A 24328-nucleotide genomic window follows, 5' to 3' on the forward strand; every position below is an offset into this window, starting at 1 on the left:
TCAAACAAGGCCAATTTTCATCTAGAGATATGATCATTTCTGTATGTAGGAAGATGTGAGTGGAGATCAAAAGTTTGCAACCATGATATCTTTTCTGCTAATGGATTCCTTCTCCAACAATTACATTGAATTCCACTTAACCAGATTATCGGTGAGCTTGAGGAGAAGAAACGTTCATCCACCCTGTGTTAGTATGACAATCAGTGACCATGCTACTTTTCTGAAAGTATGGACTAAGTGCAAACTTGTTTAAATGACTGCACAGAAAGTGATCTACATCTAAGATGCTCTTCAATTTCCAGTCCTGTATTTTGTTTGTATTCAAACTGTTGATCACTACAAGGGAGTCCATGTCCACTTCCAAACTTTTATTTCCAGAGGATACTACTGATTTAACCCCTAAGAAGCTCCAGAGCTTCTGTTTCGTTATTTAATTTTATGCCTAAAAAGGAAAGAAGCTTCTTTAACAAATTGGTTGCTAGAAGAACAGAACAACACACCTGTACCAGCTGACCTCAGGTTATTTTCCAGCTGCTCCAGCAAAATTTGTTTTATAAGAATACTTTAGACAGAATCTGGAAATGCTGATTTATGTTTTTGAGACTTTGTGGAATGTTCCCATTGTAATATTCGTCTTATGGCTTCATTTTTAGAGACTTGTTACCCCTATTTTTGCTGTGTTTTTGAGATTGTTGAAATGTAGGAATCTCTACGATTCTTTGTTTAAAGAACACAGAGCAAAGTTGGGTATCCTATTTCATTACAGGGATTTCCTTCATATTTGGCCCTTGGTTAGGGAGAGTTTATAATTGTTCATGATGTCTGTGGTATTGCATAATTGGAATACAAGCACATGTTGGATAAGCATTTTTCCTGGTTCCCAACTAGAACCAGTGACGTCCAATTAGAATTTCTAGGTTTTTTTCCCACACTATGATAATTTTTTAGTTAGACAATACTTGTTGACTGATTCTACTGTTTAATGTTAAAAACCAAGAAGTGATCTGAATAGGACTGTAAATTTTTAATTATCTAATGACATCCAAAGAATGTAGAGCACTCTTAATTTGGTCATATGTTTTATCTGTTTATCATTTTGTTCTCATCTACTTATTATATAAGAATTAGCTGGTGAATCCCATGATCCATTAACTTGGTATCTAGTACACTTGTTAGACATGATAGTGTGGATATATCATATATAAGTGTTAGCATGGATCATATCAATATTTGGTGTTGTAGTTAGCAATTATAATATATAGTTTATTTGTGGCCAGTTTTCTTTATTTAAATCATTTTTTAACATTGTAAACTCAATATTACAGGAAAGAGAAGAGATTTCTTTTTCACTTGTCGGAGCTCCAATTTGGTCTAAATCTCTTATTAATCAATATAAAGAGGTAGCTTTCTCCATTTGATCATTCCATAGTATTTTGAATTGAATGGTTATTTCATTTTACTTTTCTTGACAGCTTAATCAATTTTGCTTTATAAGTAATTTGTATTGGTGGATTTTGAAAATAAACAGATTTAGAATCTGTGGTGATTGAACTTGAAGTTTCAGCGGCTGTTTTCATATAGATTTTTTTATTTACGTCATTTGATATTTAATAATCCATTGTATCTTGCTTGACCTTTTGAGACTATAAACATCCCAAGTTATTATACGAACCTCTTGTAAACCTTTTGAAATTTGAGTGTCTTTATGTTCCTCTATAACTTTGAGTATAAAGCATCTGAAAAGAGATGTAGCTTGATGGCCATTAAGTGCCCCCTTGTCTTGTACTCTTTTTAAATCTGATCATATTAATGACTAGTTCAATACTAATGAGCAAATATTGTAAATCACCTCATCTCTCACTGTTTATAAGTACATGATGTTCCTTTTTTGGCTTTTCATTGTTTATAAGTACATGATGTTCCTTTTTTTGACTTACAAGCTATCTTGATACAACTTTGTGGAGACAAATCACTGTAATGAATCTAATGATAATTGAATGTTTGATTAATGAAACTAAGGGTTACATTAATAATCAATTACAGGCTAAAAGAAACGACTGTAATCTAAACAAGATTAGAAACAATCTAAAGAAAACTTAAACTTACTATGATACAACAAATGACCATCAAATAACTAATTATTACTTTAATACCCTCCCTTAATGGTCATCTTAGCATCTGCACCCAGTTGTCTCCTAAATTTTACGAAGTTGTCCATGCTCAGAGGCTTGATGAGGATGCCTGCAAATGACCCTCTGTTGGAACATATTGCAACTATTCTGATCCTTCTACAAGCTTACGGATGAAATGACAATGAAGCTTAACATGTAAACTGCTCATGGAAGATTGATTTTTAGTTCGTTTTGACACCCCTTGGTTGTCACAGTATAAGGGTGAAGGACTTGCTTGTGACATTTACATGTCAGAAAGCATCATTTGAAGCCAAATGGCCTCACAAGCTACCTTGATAGTTCCTTGATACTCTGTCTTTCCTCTTAGCTCGAGGAAAGAGCTATTTCTGCTACTTCTTGTTGGCCCATGTGATTGCACCTGTACCCAAGCTGAAGACATATCCAAAAGTAGATTTTTTGTCTTTAACAAAACCTGCCCAATTTGAGTCTTTAAAACCAAGAAGCTTAGGATCTTTGCATCTTCTGTACAGAATACCAAAGTTAGGAATGCCCTTTACATATCTCAGCATGCACTTAGCTGTAACCCAATGTTCATCTTTTGGGGCTACTGTAAAGCAAGAGATGTAGCTCGCAATATAACTGAGGTCAGGTGTAGAGGTGGTGAGATAGATGATGCTGCAAACTAGTTGCCTGAATGCTGATTTATTCACCACAAGTGAATCTGATTTGGCTGATAGTTTAAGCCCTCTCTCCATAGGTGTGGATGCAGAGTTGCAATCATGTATTCAAAATTTATCCAAGAGACTCTTGATATACTTTTGAATGAAAAAAAAAATTGTGGCAATCTGTGTGCCAAACCTCTATATCAAGACAATAATGCATAAGTCCCAAGTCTGTCATATCAAATGATTGGCACAAATTCTGTTTGATTTGCTTGATCAAATGTGCTACACTACCAATGATGAGCAGGTCATCAACATGGACGACAAGAAAGATATCAACACCAATATTCACATCATACAGATTGGGGGTGTAGATGCAGATTTGCAATCCCACTTGTTATACTTTTGAATGAGAAATAAAATTGTGGCAATCTGTGTTCCAAACCTCTACATCGAGATAATAATGCAGAAGTTCCAAGTCTGTCATATCAAATGATTGGCACAAATTCTGTTTGAATTGCTTGATCAAATGTGATACACTACCAATGACAATCAGTTCATCAACATAGACGACAAGAAAGATATCAAGATCAATATTCACATCTTACAGATTGGGGGTGTACATGCAGATTTGCAATCCTGCATTCAAAACTTATCCAACAGGCTCTTGGCATACTTTTGACTGAGAAATAAAATTGTGGTAATCTGTCTGCCATACCTCTACATTGAGACAATAGTGCTGAAGTTTGTCATATCAAATGATTGGCACAATTTCTGTTTGATTTACTTCAACAAATGACTGCACTACCAGTGATGATTAAGTCATTGATAAAGATGACAAGAAGGATATCACCACTAGTATTCTTAGCATACAGATTGGGGTTGTAGATTCAGATTTGCAATTGCGCATTTAAAACTTATCTAACAGACTCGTGGCATACTTATGACCGAGAAATAAAATTGTGGCAATGTGTCTCCCAAACCTCTGCATCGATACAATAATGCATAAGTCCCAAGTTTGTCATATCAACTGATTGGCACAATATCTGTTTGTTTTTCTCGATCAAATGTGCTGCTCTACTAGTAATGATCAGGTCATCAACATAGATGACAAGAAGGATATCACTGCCAGTATTCTTAACTTACAAATTGGGGGTGCAGATGCAAATTTCCTATCGTGCATTCAAAACTTATCCAGCAGAATCTTGACATACTGTTGACTGAAATAAAATTGTGGCAATCTGTCTGCCAAACCTCTACATCAAGACAATAATGCAGAAGTCCCAAGTCTGTCATATCAAATGATCGGCACATATTCTGTTTGATTTGCTTGATCAAATGTGTTGTACTGCCTATGATGATCAGGTCATCAACATAGATGACAAGAAGGATTCACCACCAGTATTCTTAACCTACAAAGTGGGATCATAAGGATTTCTCTGAAAGCCTTGATCTACTAAGTGCTTATCAAATTTTATGTGCCAAGCCGAGGAGCCTGTTTGAGACCGTAGAGTGCTTTCAGCAGTTTGCATACCTGTGTTCTTTACTATCAATCTTATAACTTGAAGGCTGTGTTGGATAAACATCTTCCTGCAATTTATTATTGAGGAATACACTCTTGACATCCATTTGGTGGACTTAATTTAAATTGAGCTGAAATAGCGAGGAGAAGCCAAATAGTGCTCATTTTGTCTTCGGAGCAAATGCCTCCTTGTAGCCAATGCTGTCTTTCTATGACAACCCTTTGGCTACCAATGGAGCTTTTTACTTATCAAGAGTTCCATCAGCTTTATACTTGACTTTATACACTTATTTGTTGCCAATGGGTTTCATTTCAGGTGGAAGATTAGACAAGACACAAGTGTTGTTCTTCAGAAGACTGGTGTTTAGGTTCCATAGCCTATTCCCATTGACGTGTTCCTTTAGCCTCTGAATATGCTTGCGGTTCATATACATTGTGAATGTTGGCCATAAGAACAAAGTTATTTGTGTTGTACTGCTTGCTCTTTTGTTTAGTTGATCTACCTTCGATAAGTTCATCATCTTGAAGTTCACCAGTGGTCTTGGTCCACCATTTAGGTTGGAGAGTAGAAGCACCTACATCTAAGTCAAGAGTATCAACATTAGCAGGGGCTCTTGGAATGCAGTCATGTGGATCTGGATCAAAATTATTTGAGGAAAGTTGGGTGGTGCAATATCATGCCTGGGAGACTCCACAACTTTAGGGTCAATGTCTTTTGAATCCCTCTGACTAGGTGGACCTAAGGGAAAAGGAACACTTAAATCCTTAGCCTTTAGAGTTTGATCCTCAATGCTCAATACATGAGAAGAGAACTGAAAGGGCGCTCATTCCTCATCAAATACAAGAACATGACTGAATATGAGACAATTAGTGTCCTCATCAATCAACCAATAAGCTTTGTGGTTATCATTGTAGCCCATGAACATCAATTTTTGGGTCTTGGAATCTAGTTTGTGAGCTTGGCATCTAGAATCCAAACGTAAGTAGTAGAGCCAAAGACCTTAAAAAGACTGACTAGGTGAACCTAAGGGATGAGGAACACTCAAATCCTTAGCCTTTAGAGTTTGATCCTTGATGCTTAAAACATGAGATGAGAACTGAAAGGGCACTCATTCCTCATCAAGTACAAGAACACGACTGAAAATGAGACAATTAGTGTCTGCATCAATCAACCAATAAGCTTTGTGGTTATCATTGTAGCACGTGAACATCAACTTTTGGGTCTTGGAATCCAGTTTTGTGAGCTTGGCATCTAGAATCCAAACATTTGTAGAGCCAAAGACCTTAAAAAGACTCGACTAAGCTTCCTTTTCAGTCACTTTCTTAACAACTACGTGGGAAACTTGTTTAGAAAGTAAACTGCAGTGGATTGCTTCTAACCAAATTTTTTTGGAACATTTTTGTGCTACAAGATAGACGAAGCCATCTCAGTGATTGTGTGGTTTCTCTGCTCAAAATCACCATTCTGCTGAGGGGTGGAAGGTGTGGTAAGCTGACACTAAATTCCACTTGTCACATAAGAGTTGGAGAAATCAGAAGAACAAAATTCCCCCATATTGTGGCTATTTGACAACCTGACTCTTTTTCCTCTAAGGGCTTAAACTTCTGAAACATGTTAAGCACCTTTGCTATGTTTTCAAGGAAATACAACCTCTTTCTTCTACTAAAATCCTGTTGAAGAGATTAGGAAATTTGAGATCAACACTGGTGGCAGTAAAGTTGATTGTCTCAATGAAGTGCTCATATGACCATGACAGACTCTTCAGAGTAATGACTATTATCTTCTCTTCCATCATGCGACCAATAACGTCCAGCTGGGCAGGCATATCCGTTATCTTCGTCAAATGCTCTTGCAAGGACACCTCATCCATCATGATAAAAAACAGTTGGATCTTGAGAGAAAATGCTCTGCTTTTATCTGAGATCTCATGGAGATCCTTCAAGTGTTTTCAAATCTCTGGAGCTGTCTTGCCAGACAACACTTGATATAGCTGATCATTGGTGACTAATATAATTTGATGAGCATCACCACTTCACACTTGCACTCATCATATCTGTCCTGGTCTTGTCCTGCTGGTGTGGGTCTTGGCCGAGTACCTAAAACAACCCTATCAAGACACTAATAATCAATCAACATACGTTGTTTCCATGTGTTGAAGTTGCAGCCGTTGAAATTTTGACTATGTTTCAACATAATGTTGGTCACTGTGTAAAGGCACAGAAATCAAGGCAGAAACTTCTAATTTAAAATCAGATTAAGAATCAACCAGCACAGATATCAAGTACATGGATAATAAGGTGATTCTCAAAGCAACAGTAACAACCAGGGATTTTGCTGGTCAAAATCTAGTAAAAAACAGATGCTTAAAACCCGAGGAATAGATTCCGATACACATTCCGAGGCAAGAGGAACATCGTAGGGAGCTAAACACACATAGAAATATCCAAAAATGGTGTCCAGAACTGCAGAACTGATGGAAACCCCAGATGCAGGTTGAATAGGCAATTTTATTATTATTTTGGGTAAAAAACAGATGCTTAAAACCCGAGGAATAGATTCCGATACACATTCCGAGGCAAGAGGAACATCGTAGGATTTTTGAAAGAAACCTTAGCCACAGCTAAACACACATAGAAATATCCAAAAATGGTGTCCAGAACTGCAGAACTGATGGAAACCCCAGATGCAGGTTGAATAGGCAATTTTATTATTATTTTGGATGAAAAGCCATAGCGCAAAAAGTGAGTTATTACACTTGTTTGACCAAAAAAAAAAGTGCGCAAGCACGAAACGTGGGAAGAGAAATTAACCAAGCCATCAGGGTATTGTCACAGTTTGAAAGAATAGAAAAAATTGCCTCAAAACACAGATCTGCAAACACAAAATAAAAAACCCTGTAGCAAGTATGGAGAAGAAAATTATAGGAAACCATGTCGGCGTGTAGGAAAGCTTGAATGGAAGACGTGTGGGCTGTAGAAGAGAAGTCGAGCACGGAAAGAAATAGTATCTCTAACAAGAAATTGCAGATGGACACACAAAATGTTGTGGATTCAGAAGAAACACATGGGCAAGCAGTAGAGAAAAAAAAACTCAGCCATGAAAATCTGCAACCATCAGATAGACCTTTTGGAAGATAAAAAGAAATGTCGAGATTCTCGACTGCATAGGCCTGTGATAATATTAATTTAAAAATAATTTTAATTGAAAAGAACTGAAAAACATTTATGAACGATTTCTTTTATGAATTAAAAATTCCTGGTCTGATACCATCTAATGGTAATTGGATGTTTGATTAATGAAACTGAAGGTTACATTTTTAACCAGTTGTAGGATGATGTTATTAAAAGAAATGAGTGTAAACTAAACAAAATTAGAAACAATCTAAAGAAAAGTAAAACTAAGTAAAATACAATAAATGGCCTTCAAATAATTAGATATTAATTTTTATAATTGAATCTAAACAATCTATGAAAGTATTAAATTAAAATAAAAAATAAGTTGATGATGTAAATTAAAACTACTAAAATTAAAAAATAACTTTTTTTTCCACTTAAGTACAAGAGTTCCAGTTATTGTTTTTCTTAGCTGAATGAGCAATTGTTACTCATACATGATTTGGAATTTCACACCTGTTTGTCTGGGAGACCATTGCATTTTAGGATGGATGTGGGCCTGGGGCTTTGTTCCTAGAGCTTGATGATTATCATATATGATAAACTAGTTTGGTGTATTTATGAACTCATTTGCATGATGTTCTCCATAGCTTATATGTCCAATAAACTAGTTTGGTGTATTTATGAACTCATTTGAATGTTCTTCTCCATAGCTTATATGTACTCCTTGCTTTTTTGCTCACCAATATTTCAACTTTATTTTCTAGTCAATCCGGAAGCGTCTTAGGGCCATCAATGATGCTCGGGTGCAAAAGCGCAAGGTAGTCTTTGAAGCATTGCTGTGATGTTACTGCTATATTTCCATTAAACATCTTAAAATTGTTTTTCATGCTTGGATTCTGAATGAGCCTCCATTTGTTTGAAAATAATTGGTATTCCCTTGTTAGATTGCACAGCTGTCCAACATCAATCATTTGTTTGTGGTGTAAACAGGCTGGACAAGTTTATGGTGTGCCTTTGTCTGGAGCATTGTTAACAAAATCTGGTTTATTTCCAGAGCTGCGGACTTGTGGGGAAGACTTCAAACGGAAGTGGATTGAGGTTTGCCTCTGTTCTATTTCCATGTTCCTCTAATATTTAGAATTAAAGAAATTGTTGAACAATGACCTTTTTACATGCTCTACAATATTTAGTTCTTTTGTCTCCTAGCCTTTGTTTTCAGTTTTATGTTGAGTACTTAGTATCCCAATAAATGACTGCCACTTTAGCCAAGAGGCTTTGAAATGAATATGTTTTTCTTTAAATTGGCATCAAAAGGTATGATGAGCATAGTGGTAGATTTTTATTTGGACCATAGTTGGAAAACTCGCCAAATGCAAAAACTCACCAAACCCCCCAAAAGTTTAATCGGGAAAAACTCGGCGATTTAAAAAAAAAAACTCGGGAACTTTAAAAACTGCTGAAATTTAATTAAAAATACATTTATTTTGCAAAATTTAATGAGAAGATGCATCTAATAAGTTAATTAAAGACAATACAAAAGAAAGAAACAAAGTTTAGATATATATAAATGCATAATGCGTACAAAATTGCATTCTCATGCAGAATGCTCATGGTAGGAAGCAAAATAGTAAATTACTAAATAGTTTCAATCTGTCAAACCAGAAGTAAATACTAAAAGTCTAAATACATCAATACAATGTCAATCACATCTTCCTCTTTCCACTTGCACTAGCAGGAAAGCGAGGGGGTCTAGTCCTAAAAGAAGTGCCTCGCACTAGGATAGGGCGTGAGCTGCGTGATTGTGAACTCTGTGGTTGTGCCCCCTCGCTCGACGTCTCTACTAACTGGCTCGGCGTCCTAGAAGAGGATGCATTTTCTCCTAATGGTAATGCCTTATCCTTGCTTGAATCATCATCATCCTCGTCCTCATCCTCAATGGCATCCATAGTGAACTGAAAATCAGTGTTAGCCTCCCCCTCCATGGCCTGCCTATTCAAATCAGCGATCTCATCTAGTGTAAACAATCCACTTGGCTCCTTTGCTGTCCAATCAAAATAAGGATCTATCTCATCTAGATCAAGCGGACTAGGTAGTTCTAAGAGCTGTGCCTTTTTTATGCGTAACTTAAGATTATAGTGCACATAAACAAGGTCATTAAGCCGTTTTTGAGTCATTCTGTTTCTTTTCTTTGTATGGATGGACTCAAATAAGCTCCAATTGCGCTCACAATGGGATGAGCTACAAGGTTGGGATAGGACTCTGAGAGCAAATTTCCTTAAATTGGGGGTATTGCCACCCCAACTTGCCCACCAAGCATCTGCAAAACAAAATTAAAAAAGTTATAAAGCAATAAAAAAAAAAATCAGAAGCACAACTTATCAATTAGCAAAAATTTTAAAGTTTGACGCTTTACCTAGTGCTTGAGTAGATCTTGCTCTCTTTGCTAGCATAGAAGAGAACAAAGGACCCCTTGATTCCACATAGATTTGTTGTTCGGTCACAATAAGGTCTCTCTTCTCTTCACTTGATATCATTCTCTCAATGCATTTAGAGAGACCTTCCATGACCTCTCCATTAGGATCTGAGTAGGAATCATCAGCCTTAAAACAAATAGAAAATGATATCAAGTCTTACTACACAACCTTAAAAAACAAAGTAAAATAAAGACTTATTAAAATCCCAACTTCAAGGACAATCAATTATCATAGTACCTGAATTTGGGATTGAGGAAGTAGCCTGCTGCATGAATAGGTTGGTGGAGCATATTGTTCCACCTCCTATCAATTATTTCCCAAATGGGGTCAAATTTGAGACTGTCCCTGTGATAGTAACTTCTAACAGCCTCTTTCGCCCTATCTATGGCCTCATAAAGACCTCCCATTGGGGATTGCTGCCCATCACATGTGCGCAAAACTAGAACCAAGGGTAGAGACATCTACATTTGAAATTTGAAAAATACAAATTAGTTAATAATATAGTAAGTTATGAATTGATAATGAAACTTGAATAAACTAAAAATATAATGAAGTTACCTCCACAATCTCCTTAGCCTTTGCAAAAAAGCTATCATCAAAGACTATTCATGCCACAGCCTCTCCTTTGGGCTTCTTTGAGTAAGGTGAAGCAACCCAATCAGCACACACAAACATTTGCTTCAAAGCCAATATGTGGTCAAGAATACTTTGCAATGTCAAGAAGACCGTTGCAAACCTTGTCATAGCAGGTCTCGTCAAATCTTTGCCTTTAGTGGCTTTTCTCATCAAACGGAGAACCCATGGGTGATTATAGATATATTTCGTGACTCGCCTAGCATCTTCCACAACTGGACTCACCCAATCAAGTTTTCCTATGTCTTCCAAAAGAAGGTCAAGGACATGTGTTGCACAAGGTGACCAAAAAAGTGTGGGATGCCTCTCTTGGAGGATTCTACCTAAAAGATTAGCAAAAAATCAATAATCAGTAACAAACTTTCCATATTTAGTATTTACAAATTACATCAAATCTAAATTGAATAACACCATAGCATTACATTAATGATTCATATTGATTCAAATATAAAAAATTAAATCTACGTGCTGCCACATATGCTGCTGCATTATCTGTGATTATTTGCACCACATTCTCTATTCCCACCTCCATGACAACATTCTCCAACATTAAAGCCAATGTGGCTGCATTTTTCACTTTGTTGGAGGCATTTACAGATTTCCAAAATACCACATCATCTTTGCAAGCAATCAAGAAGTTAATAATGGTTCTACTTCTTCCATCTGTCCACCCATCAGATAAAATGGTGCAGCCATACTTCTTCCACTCTTTCTTTTGGTCTTCTATCAACAATGTTGCCCTACCAACCGCTTTGTCAAGCAACCTACAAAATTTAGGTGTAATATTAAATAAAGTGTAAGTGTTCGTAAAAATTTAGGAAATAAGTTATAACAATTAAGATTTAAAATATAACAATGAACTAAAGTGAATCACAATTATTTACAATTACTAAATAGTAAAACACTAACCTTCCACTCATATCCTTGCGATTAGGCGGCTTGTACCCTTTGCTTGATATTGTCATTGCATTCACCATATTGACCCAATAGGGACTATCAGCGGCATTCATTGAGATATTGTTGAAAAACCAAAAATCAACTGTTGCAATATCAGTTTGCTCATGCACCTCCTTAAACCATGCAGTGCCCTCTAATGATGGCTGTGCTCCAGGTGTGTTCCTGGGCACAAAATAACCACCTATATGGGGATCCGGATGGTGATGATGAAGAAGTAGGAGATGTAGAAGAAGTGGAACCGGTAAAAGAGAAATTTTGTTTGCGGATCCGTGGGCCACGAAGAGATCTTGGTATGTTCTCAAGTGCTTCTTCTTCCTCTTGCATATCAAAAGGAACTCCTTCAGATTCAGCTATGGCTGCCCTCATAGCTAATTTTGCCCTCTCCCTATTCAATTTTTTCTCTTCAGCAGCTGCAAGTAGGGCATTGATGAATCTTTTTTTTTCATCAGTTACTTTGAGACAAGGATTTGAGTCATGTTTCTTTATGCCTGCAAGGTGGTATTTGAGGCGGTTTATTCCTCCAGAAATAATTCTCTCACAGGGAATGCATATCACCTTCCCAATATCATTTGGAGCTTCATAGGCATACTGCCATGCCTTATCTCTTGCATTTTTAGGCCGAGTGCCTATATATCCAGATGGGCATGGTGTTTGTGGCCACTCTTCTTGCGGGTTTGTCATTTTATTAATGGTTGACCGCTGCCCTACACATAAATATATAGAAAAATGAATAAACAAAGTTAGAACTTAGAAGCTAGGGTTTCAAATGATTCAAACTTCAAACTTCAACCATATCCTTAGCAAACAACAAACTTCAACCATATCCTTAGAAGCTAGGGTTTCAAATGATTCAAAATGATTTTAAATAATTTGAAAACATTTACAAACAACAACAAAAACAAAAGAACATTTGTTATAAAACTATAAAAAGTTTTCAAACTATGATAAGATGAACATACCTGGAAAGAAATTTGTCTTCTAAAATCGGTTAGAATCCTCTACAATCCACTCAAATCCGCCTTGAATCACTTGCAATCAGCCAAGGATGCCTCCAAACCTTCTTCTCGTCACTCCTCAAGGCTCTAAACAATGCAAATAGAAGAAAGAATGAGAAAAAACACACTCACTGCCGCTTTAATCCGTCACAGGCTGCGGGCAAAAATTTCACTAGTAAATCGCGAGTTTTTAATAAAAACTCGTCGAGTTTTTGCCGATTATTCGGTGAGTTCTTACCAGACTGCCGAGTTTTTAAATCGGCGAGTTAACTGGTGAAAAACTTGCCGAGCTAGGAAACTCGGCGAGTTTTCCATCTATGATTTGGACAACTTAAATTCATAATTTTCTGTCTGATGTTTAACCAATTCCTCCACTCAATTAGTGTAAGAGTGAATGAAAATGAATGTGATAATTCTTGATTAAGCTTTTCAAGTCTCTTATGCTTGTTGCATCTAAATTTGTTTTGTTGTAGAACATTTTCACGTGAGAGACATGGTCTCATAGGGTATACATGGTTGTTTGATCAGAATTTCATGATGCTTTGGAAAGAGGGATTGTGGGAACTCCATTGCTAAAAGGATGGTCTGCCACTTTCAAACTTAGGAATCTTCACATCAGCATATTTAATGGCCACATTATCCTCCATGCACCTTACAGATCAGTCAGGACATTGAGTGGTGCATATTCATTAGTTTGGGTGTTGTCAGTTGTAATATCTATAAATAGCTCGATGTTGTTGACACAGCTTCTAAAGATACACACCGTGATAAAGAGGGATGCAAGTTTCACAATTTAATGTGAAATAATCTGTAAGATACTGTATGATAATGCATAATTACTAATTCTTCATGGTTGATTGTGAAAACTTGAGTCTTATTTGATTTTTTTGATTTAATCACAATGCACACTCTTTAAATGATTGGATGCTTTGGTGCTCTTCATACCGATTCAAGATATTTAAACTATGTTTCATCCTGTGGCTTTGCTAAGCTTTGTCAGTTGTGTCCATGTATCTTTGTCATTGCCCCTATGCTTATGCAATTTTCCCATTATTGATTCTTTCTCAAGTTTCAAGCATGCAGCCATATCTGGCTGGTTCAGAATGTCTTCAGTTTGCTCATACACTTCCTTTCTATTTGGGTGGTTACTTGCAATTGGCAGTCGTTGATGAGTGGGTGATCAGTGTGAGGCGATCTTTTATTCATTAAAATAAAGCAATCGCAAGGTCTAACAACTATGAAACACAAGATTTAAGTGGAGACATTTTGGGAGAAGCAAAAGAGGATTACTTGGATCTACTGTCCAAATCCAGCCAAACAATAACGAAATCTCTTGCAAATATTTATCGTCACCAACCTTCCTCCAACCCACTGGAGTACCAATGCTCACTACTAAGAACCAACTTAGCAAGAGAGCAATCTCTTCTATTGTGAGGCACCAACATTAAAAGAACAAAATGTCGTTTTTTTGACTTTTGCTATTTTAATAGAACGATCATCTGAGTCTCCTTAATAAAATCTGCTCCAAGTGTCTTCACGTATATTTTCTTCTTCAAAGATCTGCTTGAAATAAGGATGATATTACATCAATTGCTTCACTTCTAACTTCCATCTAATCTAATGTTTATACCACATGTTATATGCCTTTTCACCCAGGAGAAGCGATCCTTTAAAAGGTGTCAGACAAGTTTGCACATAAATAAATTTATTTTATTTTAGTTTCACCCTAGTTGGACGAATACACCAAGAGGGCTGACCATGCCAAAAATAATATTAAATTGAATTTTCTAGGAGTAGTTCATCTTACTATTAGTTTGAACATTGCCTTGATTGAGATAGCCTTCTTATTAAGCACATTAATGATCTCATTGAAATGAAGCAATTAGTGGCATTTGGCATTTGGCGTACAATATCTTTCTCTGGCATTGATTATATTCCATCTTCCTCTGACATCAATGACAACAGTATTTCCAATAGTCCAATGCAAATGAAGTGGAATTATTTATGTTTGTGTGCTATCTAGAAACCAGTTATACGAACATCAACCATAGGCATGTTGAGTGATAATGTTGCCGCCTAATGATTTAAGATGGTCCATGCCAGCAATAATGATTTGTAGAAGCATTCTGATGTGGCAAGGTCAGTCAGACTTGCATCATTAAGTGTGAAGGATTTCAATTTTTTGCCCTTGTTAGAACTGTGCAGTGGGTCATGCTTTGATTTGCCGGTATCAGAATATTTGTGGCATTATTTTCATAGGCCAGTCTGAGATGGTCCATGACAGCAATGATGATTTGTCCAAGCATGCCGGTGTGGCAATGTCAGTTTGACCTGTATCAACAAGAGTGAAGGATTTTAGTGTTTTGTTCTTGTTAGAATTTTGCTGTGGGGTCATGCTTGATTGTTGGTAGCGGAATCTTTGTGGCATTATTTTTATAAGCCATAGGAGGGGGATGGATATGTGGATATGTTGCATCAAAGGGGGTTGGACAGAAGAATGTGCTGCACAGATTGCTTGAGCATACAGTGAGTCCTTATGGCTATGTGATTGGGTTTGAAATGGATTTCATAGTATAGCTTGGTGCGAATTGCACATCTTTCATCATGGTGTTCAATGCTTGGCCATTGATCTTGAGAAGATTGGCGTTTGAGTGTTAGATTTGGACTTGTGGCGTTTGACTGTTTGATGTAGCAAGGTGGCTGCTTTCAATGCAAATCGGCTTGTTTTATCACAACCTCATTGGCTAGAAGGAAAAATGGATTAATCATTTGGGTCTCTGCTGTAATGGCTAATGGAGGATTGCTATTTGGTCATAGATGATAGGGGTGGTGGGGTTATGTGGGGCCTTCATTATAATGTGTGCTTATAGACTTTTATTTGATGGCACACATTTTGCATGGGCCACGTAGGTATTATTGAGGACCATGGTTTCGAGGTGTAGATTAGGTGACTATTTCAAAAACAATTGAATGTGGTCATGGTTTTTCAAATAAGAGTGGTGCTTTCCTTAGCATATTCAGCAAAGGCCTTCAATTTTTTTGTGTCTTCACTAAGAATGTGAGTTATGTTTTTGTTTTTGTTGTATGGATAAACAGTGAAAGGTAAGCGGCCCTCACATATGTTTTCCTTCTCTAACCCATTGCCAAAGATTTTTTAGTGATCAATGCAAGCTGTTGATTATTATCTGGATGGGGCCATTTTTACAAATTAGGGTGGTGGGTTTCTTGAGTATAAGGGGCCCTCACATATGCTTTCCTTGTTTACCCCTTTGCCATGCATTTTTTAGTGATCAATGCAAACTGATGTTTATCATTTGGAATTAATGATCCAAGGCATTTAATTGACAGGAAGGGTTCAGACATGTGGCAGTGTAAGAGAATCCTATTGGTCAGGAGTGTCAAAGTTTAGGATGATATGCTGCAAATGTAATAGCATTTCTTGTTATGGGATATATTTTCCAAATGCAACAATCACTTATATTTATATTGAGTGTAACTCATGAATAGACATGTCCCTGCATGGGACCTATCTATTCGTTAATCAGATAAGTAATATAATATTAAATTTAATCATATATATATCATTATTATATTAATTTCTCTCATATATCTCAATTATATCTTATAATTATATATGGGTTTATCCGACAGAAGCTATTAAACATCAACACTCCCTCTTAGCTAGGGAGGATAAACACAAGACAAATATTACACTATTGTTAATATTAGGAATGACAGATTTGAAGGATATCTTTGATCATGAGATTTCCATCATTTTGATATCACATATGATATCAAGAGTGTTGGCCTTCAGAATATCAACATATGGTATTCACCAAAACTCGAGTAATGGTTTCCAAAATATCAACATTCACCATACACTCAATAAGGCAATGGTATGCAGAATATCAACATATGATATTCACCATTTTGAAATCACATTTGAGTATTGCTTTCCAGAATACCAATATATGATATTCACCAAATACTGTTTGAGTAATGGCCTTTAGAATGTTGAGATGCAAGATATCCACCAAGTACTTGTGTGTAATGTTCTCCAGAACAACAATTTGCATAATGTTCATCATGTACTCAAAAAATGTTTATAAGGTATGTGCACCTGCATTCTTGTAATGCTTACCATATAAACATACAATGTGCAAATTATAATCTATCATGATGTGCATAAATATTGTAAGATATCCATCATAATAGAAAATTAAGTGATAGTAAGATCGTCACCTTTCAATAACTTCTACTAATACAAGTGACATCATTTGAAGTCATCACTTCCTCACGATGTACACAGGTGGTAGGTCCATTAAAATCACACAGTTACGAGGTATATTCATAAATCGCAGTCTTCTTGATTGCTACAATTTATTGTTGACTGGAGAATCCATCTCAACATGGTTTACTCCTTCTAAATTAATATGATCGAGATCACTGAAGGTTGACTTAATCATATCCTCTATTGCTTCCTCTCTTTCAAGGTTGCATGAAATGTCTGTCTCCCCCTAAATCTCAATCTCCCTCTTTATTCTCTAATATCCTTCCATGTGAACATTACCTCTCTTCCTTCCAACGTAAAATATTGAGGAATATAGAGCCTCTTTATGATCCTTAGCATGTGTCTTGGTTTTTAACTACAACAGGCCCATATATTATTTATATTTTTATATCTCTTATCTTATTTTTGGTTGCTCCTTCCCAAATGTTTGCTTGGATTATGAACATGAGTCTTTAGTTCTCCAACGAACAATAACTTTGTTCTAATAAATGCCCCTCCAAGATCATTCTTGCTTGTAAACTTTCAGTGCAAACTTGTTAATCTACAAGGGTAATCCAGTCTTCGTATATTTCAGTCACATGAATTATTCCACCATGCTAGCCATCACAAGGAATAAGCCGCAACCAATATTTGAGCCCCCAACATTGAAGGCTCCATAGAGATATTATACACCTTATGTTAGCGGCAGTCTTAGCGAGAATCTCTCTTATGACAATATTGCACAAAACACTAGAATACTATCGGGCCCACAAATAATCAAATTATTTTCCATCCATTCATTCAGAGATAATGTTGATAATGAAACCAAAAAAATGTCGGGTCTCATGCCATTTTCAGACTAATGTAAGTCACAGACTACCTCCAATTTTCTCATTCAAATACTTTTAGCCGCCCACGATATTATATTTGTTTTCTATCTATAATCACAACTATCCGCAATGTTATCTACAGATATTCTTCGAGTCAATGGCACAATCTACGCAGTATACATGATGACTTATACCATTTTGGGTGGTGACCTCCAACCATTAGTGTTTCGTTCGCATCATTATGTCATTGCAACCTTTGATATACGCATGTTTGTGGAGTTTGGCGTTCAACTAATATTTTCTGAACTAATCATACATGTTTCTGCACTAGCTTCTAGATAGTATGACTTCTCCATCTTTTTTTCAGGATGCTTGATGATGGCTCCAAGTTTGTATGTAAATTCTTAATTAATGAATTGCTGACTTGACTCTTTGCCTCTGATTTATTAACTAATAATTTCATGCAGATTTAAAGGAATGGTCGCTGACTGCGTATCCTTTAGTTCCTATTTCCAATTTAATGTCCCCTTCTTTGTGCTAGGCCTTTCTGGTGCCTTGTTGGTCTATCTTTCCATCCGGATAGGCTAACGGCATTAATCTAGAGGATGCCAGCTAGTCACATGAATTTATTTGGTTTTGATTCGGGAAATATTAAAGTTGAGAAGCTTTTTTATAGTTAATTCACTTTATTTTATAAAGTGGAATTATAAAGTTACTTTATGACTTAGTCATTTTTATAACAAAAGTAACTTAAGTGACCAAAAGACTAGTTGTTTGTACTTCTCTTCATATCGAGGTTATAAAAGCAATGAGCTTCCTTGGGATTGTCACTATGAAATAGAATATTGTTCAAAAATAACGAAGGTTGCTTAAATGCGATTGGTTGCTCTCGAGGACAAAACACCTTGAGGTAGTTTGAGAAATTGGACATAGCCCAAACATCTCATTGGAGACTTTAATCATTTCCAGACGTGGATTTGCATTGTGATACGTCATTGCTAATCGGGATCCGCTTCCAAGAAGCAAGTTCACTTAACAAGTAGTAACCGTTTGTGAATTCTGATAATAATGGGAGTTAGCATGATTGATCTTCAGTATAGGCTTAGCTGTTAACAACATAGCCTTAAGGGTTTAAACATTACCGCGAACATCAGATGTATCAGATTGGATAGGGTGTGGTGTTCATGGTGTCGGGTATCTATCCTTCTCACAGCAAAAGGAAAGATGACTGTACGAATCACGTAGAAGAAAGGGTGTTCAACTGACGTGTTGGGACACTCCCATACTGTGGATGACATACCATAAACAACAGGTGTGATAGATGTCAGTAGTAGCTTGCAGGAACATTGGTGGAGTGTGCAGTGGATTTTCGAGAGCTCACAGCAGTTGTAACCTGTGCTGGCAACTACTCCAGCAGTCTGATCCTCCACAATAAGCAAGTATTCTTCTGTACGTGCACCACACAGCCATGGTTGCTTAGAAGGCCAACCCCATAACTTTGACATCAGGTTCCCTTATCTATTCTCTCTTGCATCTTGTTTACAGCAGTAGATATTTCTATGGATTTAAACTTCTAATATGATTATATGATATTTCCAAATGACCGCCATTACAAACACACTAGAAGATAGTAACTCGGAGGAGTAGAGTACATGGTTTTAAATGCATGTTGGTGTGTTGTGTTATTTCTGAAGTTATCTATTCAAGTGTTCATATTATACATGTTTCCATTGCCATATTGTGGAAATAATAACAAACTGGGTTCAAATTCTTACAGCGGTATTGGAGCCACAAGACTTGCCAACTTGTTGGTAGACTATTGGAATTACAGGCTAGATAAAATAGGAAAAATGCCAGTTAGGCATGAATAGGGAGCCATATAATTTTAGACACATTTGACCTGAACATGCAGGATCTTCAGACCAGATTGATATTGAGGACAATTTTACAGTTGATGAGGAGCTAACCTTTGAGATGAGCATACAGGTTGAACAGGTTTAATACACTAACCAGGTATAGGTCACTCAAATGGCTTAAAATGCTAATGATCAGGAACAGGAAGTAAAGGAAACCTTATGCGCTATTAGAGATGGACAAGATAATATCTCTACGACACTTCAACAGCTTGTAGGTACTATGGAGCAACTAGCGCCGATACACAAGAGAGCACCGAGTCATCACAGTGGAGGTGGTAGTGTGGCAGGATCACCTCGGGCTGCTGGGGTCCTTACATGGAACACTGACAGACCTTTGGTGCCCGTTTTCGCAGAGAATAATGCCAAGGAAGAGGTAGCCGAATCTGCAGCAGCAGACTTACTTCCGGATAATGTTATGGTTATGTACGATGAGTGGGATCTATTCTGTGAACCGGTAAAACAAAATCTGACCTTTGTCCAATACTTGAATAAAAAAAGGGAGTTAGATAGGACATAACAAGACAGGAGGCCTAGGGCATAGAATAGGGACATGCCATGCACAAGTTATCACTCCCCGTTTTTGATGATAGTAGTAAGATGTTCGCTAGAGCTTGGATTCACAAGTTAGACACCCACCTGACACTTAAACACATGTTGGAAAGAGAAACCATTAGATTTGCCACAATGCATTTAGAGGGAGAAACATATAATTGGTTGCATCATGGGCCTTTCACCCATGATCATGGTGTCATTACATCTTACGAGACTTTCAGCTCTAAGCTGATCCTTCATTTTTACAGGAAGGACATTGAGGTCTACTACAGGGATTTGGTGCAGTTGCAACAAGGTGGATCTTTAGATGACTTCATTGATGAGTTTCAACGGATCTTGGTTATGGTTCCTAATATGGCAGAAAAGCGTAAGGTAATGCTATTCACAAAGGGCTTATAGGATAGATTTAGAGGTTTGGTCAAGGTCCTTAAACCAGACACCTTAGATGATGCTATTAAGATCGCACATGATCTGGACTCACCTTCTTTGATACTATAGCCTCCTAAGAAACCTTATAAGGGGTCTACTTCTATGCAGAAGAACAATAATCAACATAAGACTTCCCTATCAAGGTTAGACTTTGAGACATGGAATGACTTGAGGAGAAAGAAGCTACGCTTCACTTGTAGGGAGTCGTGGACACTGGATCACAAATGCCTTGGCAAGGGTAAAATACATTATGTCAAGGTTCTTTCGAAAGAGGACGATGAGTAGCAGGGAGGTAGCGATGTTGATGGTAGCGATGAGGAAGGAAGTGAGGAGCAACCTCCTAAAGAGAAAAAGAAGGAATCCACTCCTGGACAGTTCCCTATCATAGCTTCCCTTTCTAGCGATCCCACTGGTCACCCCTTTTGTTTGAATGACGTAATTAGAAGACATCATATTGTTTGCCTTTTAGATACAGGTGCATCACATAATTTCATAAGCACACGTTGGGTATCAAAGAGAAGGGTACAAGTTGATGATATACCCGAGTTTGAAGTTAGTGTAGCAAAAGGTGATAGTTGTGATATTGCTATCAGGATTTAACTGTGATTTTGAGTCAAATTCATTGACCCATGATAGCAATATCACAATTTGTGGAAATTATCTCCTACTTATCAAAAGGTGATAGATTAAGGTGCACAGGGAATGTGCTAGGACTTTCGGTTCACTTTGATGACTATCTTCTAGAGGCAGATTTTTATGTTGTTGATTTGGATGGGTTAGATACCATGTTGGGTAGGTAGTGGTTATAGACTATTGATAGGCATACAATTGATCATGGTAAGATGTAGCTGGAATTCTTACACGATGGTCAACAGGTGATTCTCAAGGTTGTGCTAGAGGGTGAACTCAGAGTGATTTCAGCTCACAGGATGGAGGCTATTATGAGGCATGATGATATTGACTGTGCGGCACATTGTTTCATCTCCTCTTAGGCTACATTAGGTTCAGGACAGCAATTTCGCTGTGACATTCAGTCGGTGCTTGATAAGCCCAAGAGGGTTTTTGAAGACATACCCCTTGGTATTCCCCCAGATAGAGGGTTTGAGCATATCATCGAGTTAGAGGAGGGCGCCAAACCCGTCATTACCACTCCTTATTGTCACCCCAAACATTACAAAGAGGAATTAGAAAAGACGATTAAGGAACTCTTAGACATGGGACACATCAGACTTCGCTCCAACCCTTTTGCTTCTTCAGTAGTTTTGGTGAAAAAGGAGGATGGAACTCTTCGCATGTGTATTGATTACCGTGCTTTCAACAAGAGGACCATTAAGGATAGGTACCCTATTCCTTGCATTGATGAGTTAGTAGATGAACTACATGGGGCAGTCTATTTCCTGAAGATAGATCTTCGATTTGGATACCATCAAATACGTGTTCGTGAGGACTTGCATAAGACAACTTTCTCATGCCACTATGGACACTACGTTTTTGGTTATGTCATTTGGGCTCACTAATGCACCAGCCACATTTCAATCATGTATGAACCATATTTTTAAAATGCAGTTGCGCAAGAGTATTTTGGTTTTCTTTGATGATATCCTAGCTTTTAGCTGGACTTGGGAGGAGCATTTGCAACACCTAGATGAGGTACTTAGCATTATGGAGGAACATTCATTGTTTGCGAAGGAATCAAAGTGTGAGTTCGGATTGACTAAGATTCTTTACCTTGGACATGCGATTGGTGCGGATGGGGTTAAGGTACACCAGGAAAAGATATAAGCAATCCTAGATTGGTCGCCTTCGAGGAACGTATCAGATTTGAGAGGCTTCCTCGGTCTTTGCTCTTATCACAGGAGGTTCACTAGAGGCTTCTCTCAGACAACAACTCCTCTCACCTATCTCACATGGAAAGGGGTATTTAGGTGGATAGATGATGTAGAGGTAGTCTTTGATAAGCTCAAGAAAGTGATGAGCACTTGTCCGATTCTGACACTTGCCGACTTCTCTCGCCCTTTTGGCTTAGAGTGCGATGTTTCAAGGAACGGAATTATCGTAGTTCTGATGTAGGATAGGCATCCGATAGCTTATGAGAGCCAGAAGCTCAAGGACAGTGAGAGATTGTATTCCACCTATGACAAGGAGATGCTAGCCATTATGCGCGCTTTAACCAAGCTTAGACAATACTTGGTGGGTGGCAAATTCACGATTAAGACAAACCACAACAGCTTGCGATAATTCTTAGAACAAAAGGATTTGAATGAAAGACAACAAAAGTGGGTCACCAAAATTTAGGCCTATGATTTTGATATCGAGTATGTTAAGGGTAAGAACAATATAGTTGTTGATGCTCTTTCCAAGAGACCTTTAGTAGTAGAGTGTTGTGGCATTTTGGAGATATCAGCTGTTTGGAAGTCCCAGTTATTGGTTGAGTATTTTAAGAATTTTCAAGCTTGTCAGATCATGGATGGGCAACTCTAGGACAACAGTTACAAGGTAATTGATGATATGATTTTTTATAAGAAAAAGATCTACCTCGTGCTTGAGTCTAAGCTCAAGGTAAAAATTATGAATACCCTTCACGATGCACCATCAGTTGGACACCCAGGTTTTTTTCAAAACCTATAGATAGATCAGAGAAAGGTTTTCATGGATGGGCCTCAAGAACGATGTCCTTTAGCATCTCAGAGAATGCCAGACTTGTCAGCAAAACAAGTCGGAGCAAGATTTTCTAGCTAGATTATTACAGCCTCTTCTTATTCCATATCATGGAAATGGGAGGGTATCTCCATGGACTTTATTGTAGGATTGCCAAGAGTTCAGGGCAGAGATTCCATTTTTGTGGTTGTGGATAGATTGACTAAGTTTGCTCATTTCTATGCTATACGACAGACTGGTCGGCCTCTTAGGTAGCAAAGTTGTTTATTTGAGAGGGTTTTCATCTACATGGTCTACCTTGGACCATTGTGAGTGATAGGGACAACAAATTTCTCAACATTTTTTGGTATGAATTATTCAGATTGGCAAAGTACAAAATTGACACCCAACACGAGTTACCACCCACAAACGGATGAGCAGAGTGAGATAGTAAATAAATGGGTGGAGGGTTATCTTTGAAACTATGTAGCGGGGCAATAGAGAGCCTGGGTTAAATGGTTATATTTAGGGGAGTGCTGCTACAACGCCTACCACATGTCCATCTGGATGACACCATTTCGAGCTCTATGGCAGCAAGCCACTATCATTAGTAGATCTGGCCTTATAGGACAACAGAGCATCGCTAGCTAGAGACTAGATACAAGACCAATAGGATATTCTTTGATCTCTTCAGGAGAACAATTTACAGGCTCAGAATCAAGTAAAAGATGTACGCTGATCGTCATCGGAAAGCCGGAGTTTTGAGTTAGGTGACATGGTTTATCTTTGCCTCCAACCTTACAGGCAGAGTTACTTGAGGAAGAGTGGATCTGAAAAGCTTCAGCCTAGATTTTATAGCCCCTATCGCATTACCAGGAGGGTTGTTGAGGTTTCTTATGAGATGGATTTGCCAGATGACAGTAGAATCCATAATGTTTTTCGCATGTCTTGCCGCAAGAAGGTGATTGGTCAGCATGTAGTGCCTTCTATTGGATTGCCTGCACTTGATGTGGAAGGGAAACTGGTTTTGGTTCTAGTTGAGGTGATTGAGATTAGAGAGAAGCTGCGTAACAAACCCATTAGGGAGTATTTAGTTCGTTGGAAAGATTTGCCATATGAAGATGCCACTTGGGAGGGCAAATCAATCTTGCAACATCCAACACTTTCGGGAAGGGAGGACTGTAATGTCCCCTTCTCTGTGC

General features: G+C 37.6%; 3 protein-coding genes across 6 annotated transcripts in view; 1 reads left to right on the forward strand and 2 right to left on the reverse strand.

The window, feature by feature from the left end:
- CCT (RNA polymerase II transcription mediator) overlaps positions 1 to 24328 on the forward strand; it is a 64945-nt gene that overhangs the window by 20676 nt on the left and 19941 nt on the right. For all 4 annotated transcript variants that reach the window (XM_089826363.1, XM_089826361.1, XM_089826362.1 and 1 more), the window contains 3 exons: positions 1326 to 1400; positions 8198 to 8251; positions 8424 to 8531. In XM_089826363.1, the coding sequence (XP_089682489.1) occupies positions 1326 to 1400; positions 8198 to 8251; positions 8424 to 8531 (237 nt within the window). The remainder of the gene's footprint in view (positions 1 to 1325; positions 1401 to 8197; positions 8252 to 8423; positions 8532 to 24328) is intronic.
- On the reverse strand, positions 8973 to 11055 carry LOC149562915 (uncharacterized). Its single transcript, XM_089826365.1, has 2 exons — positions 9847 to 11055; positions 8973 to 9750 (listed from the first exon to the last, which is right to left on the reverse strand). Exons 1-2 carry the CDS (start codon positions 9995 to 9997, stop codon positions 9137 to 9139), a joined length of 765 nt encoding a protein of 254 aa, XP_089682491.1. The 5' UTR covers positions 9998 to 11055; the 3' UTR covers positions 8973 to 9136.
- Positions 10935 to 19097, reverse strand: LOC149562916 (uncharacterized). The gene is made up of 3 exons (XM_089824194.1): positions 18974 to 19097; positions 11450 to 11678; positions 10935 to 11304 (listed from the first exon to the last, which is right to left on the reverse strand). Exons 1-3 carry the CDS (start codon positions 19095 to 19097, stop codon positions 10959 to 10961), a joined length of 699 nt encoding a protein of 232 aa, XP_089680320.1. The 3' UTR covers positions 10935 to 10958.

The sequence above is a fragment of the Cupressus sempervirens genome, chromosome 4, assembly GCF_028749045.1.
Source record: "Cupressus sempervirens isolate cs-2001-9-10 chromosome 4, ASM2874904v1, whole genome shotgun sequence".
Classification (NCBI taxonomy): Eukaryota; Viridiplantae; Streptophyta; class Pinopsida; order Cupressales; family Cupressaceae; genus Cupressus; species Cupressus sempervirens.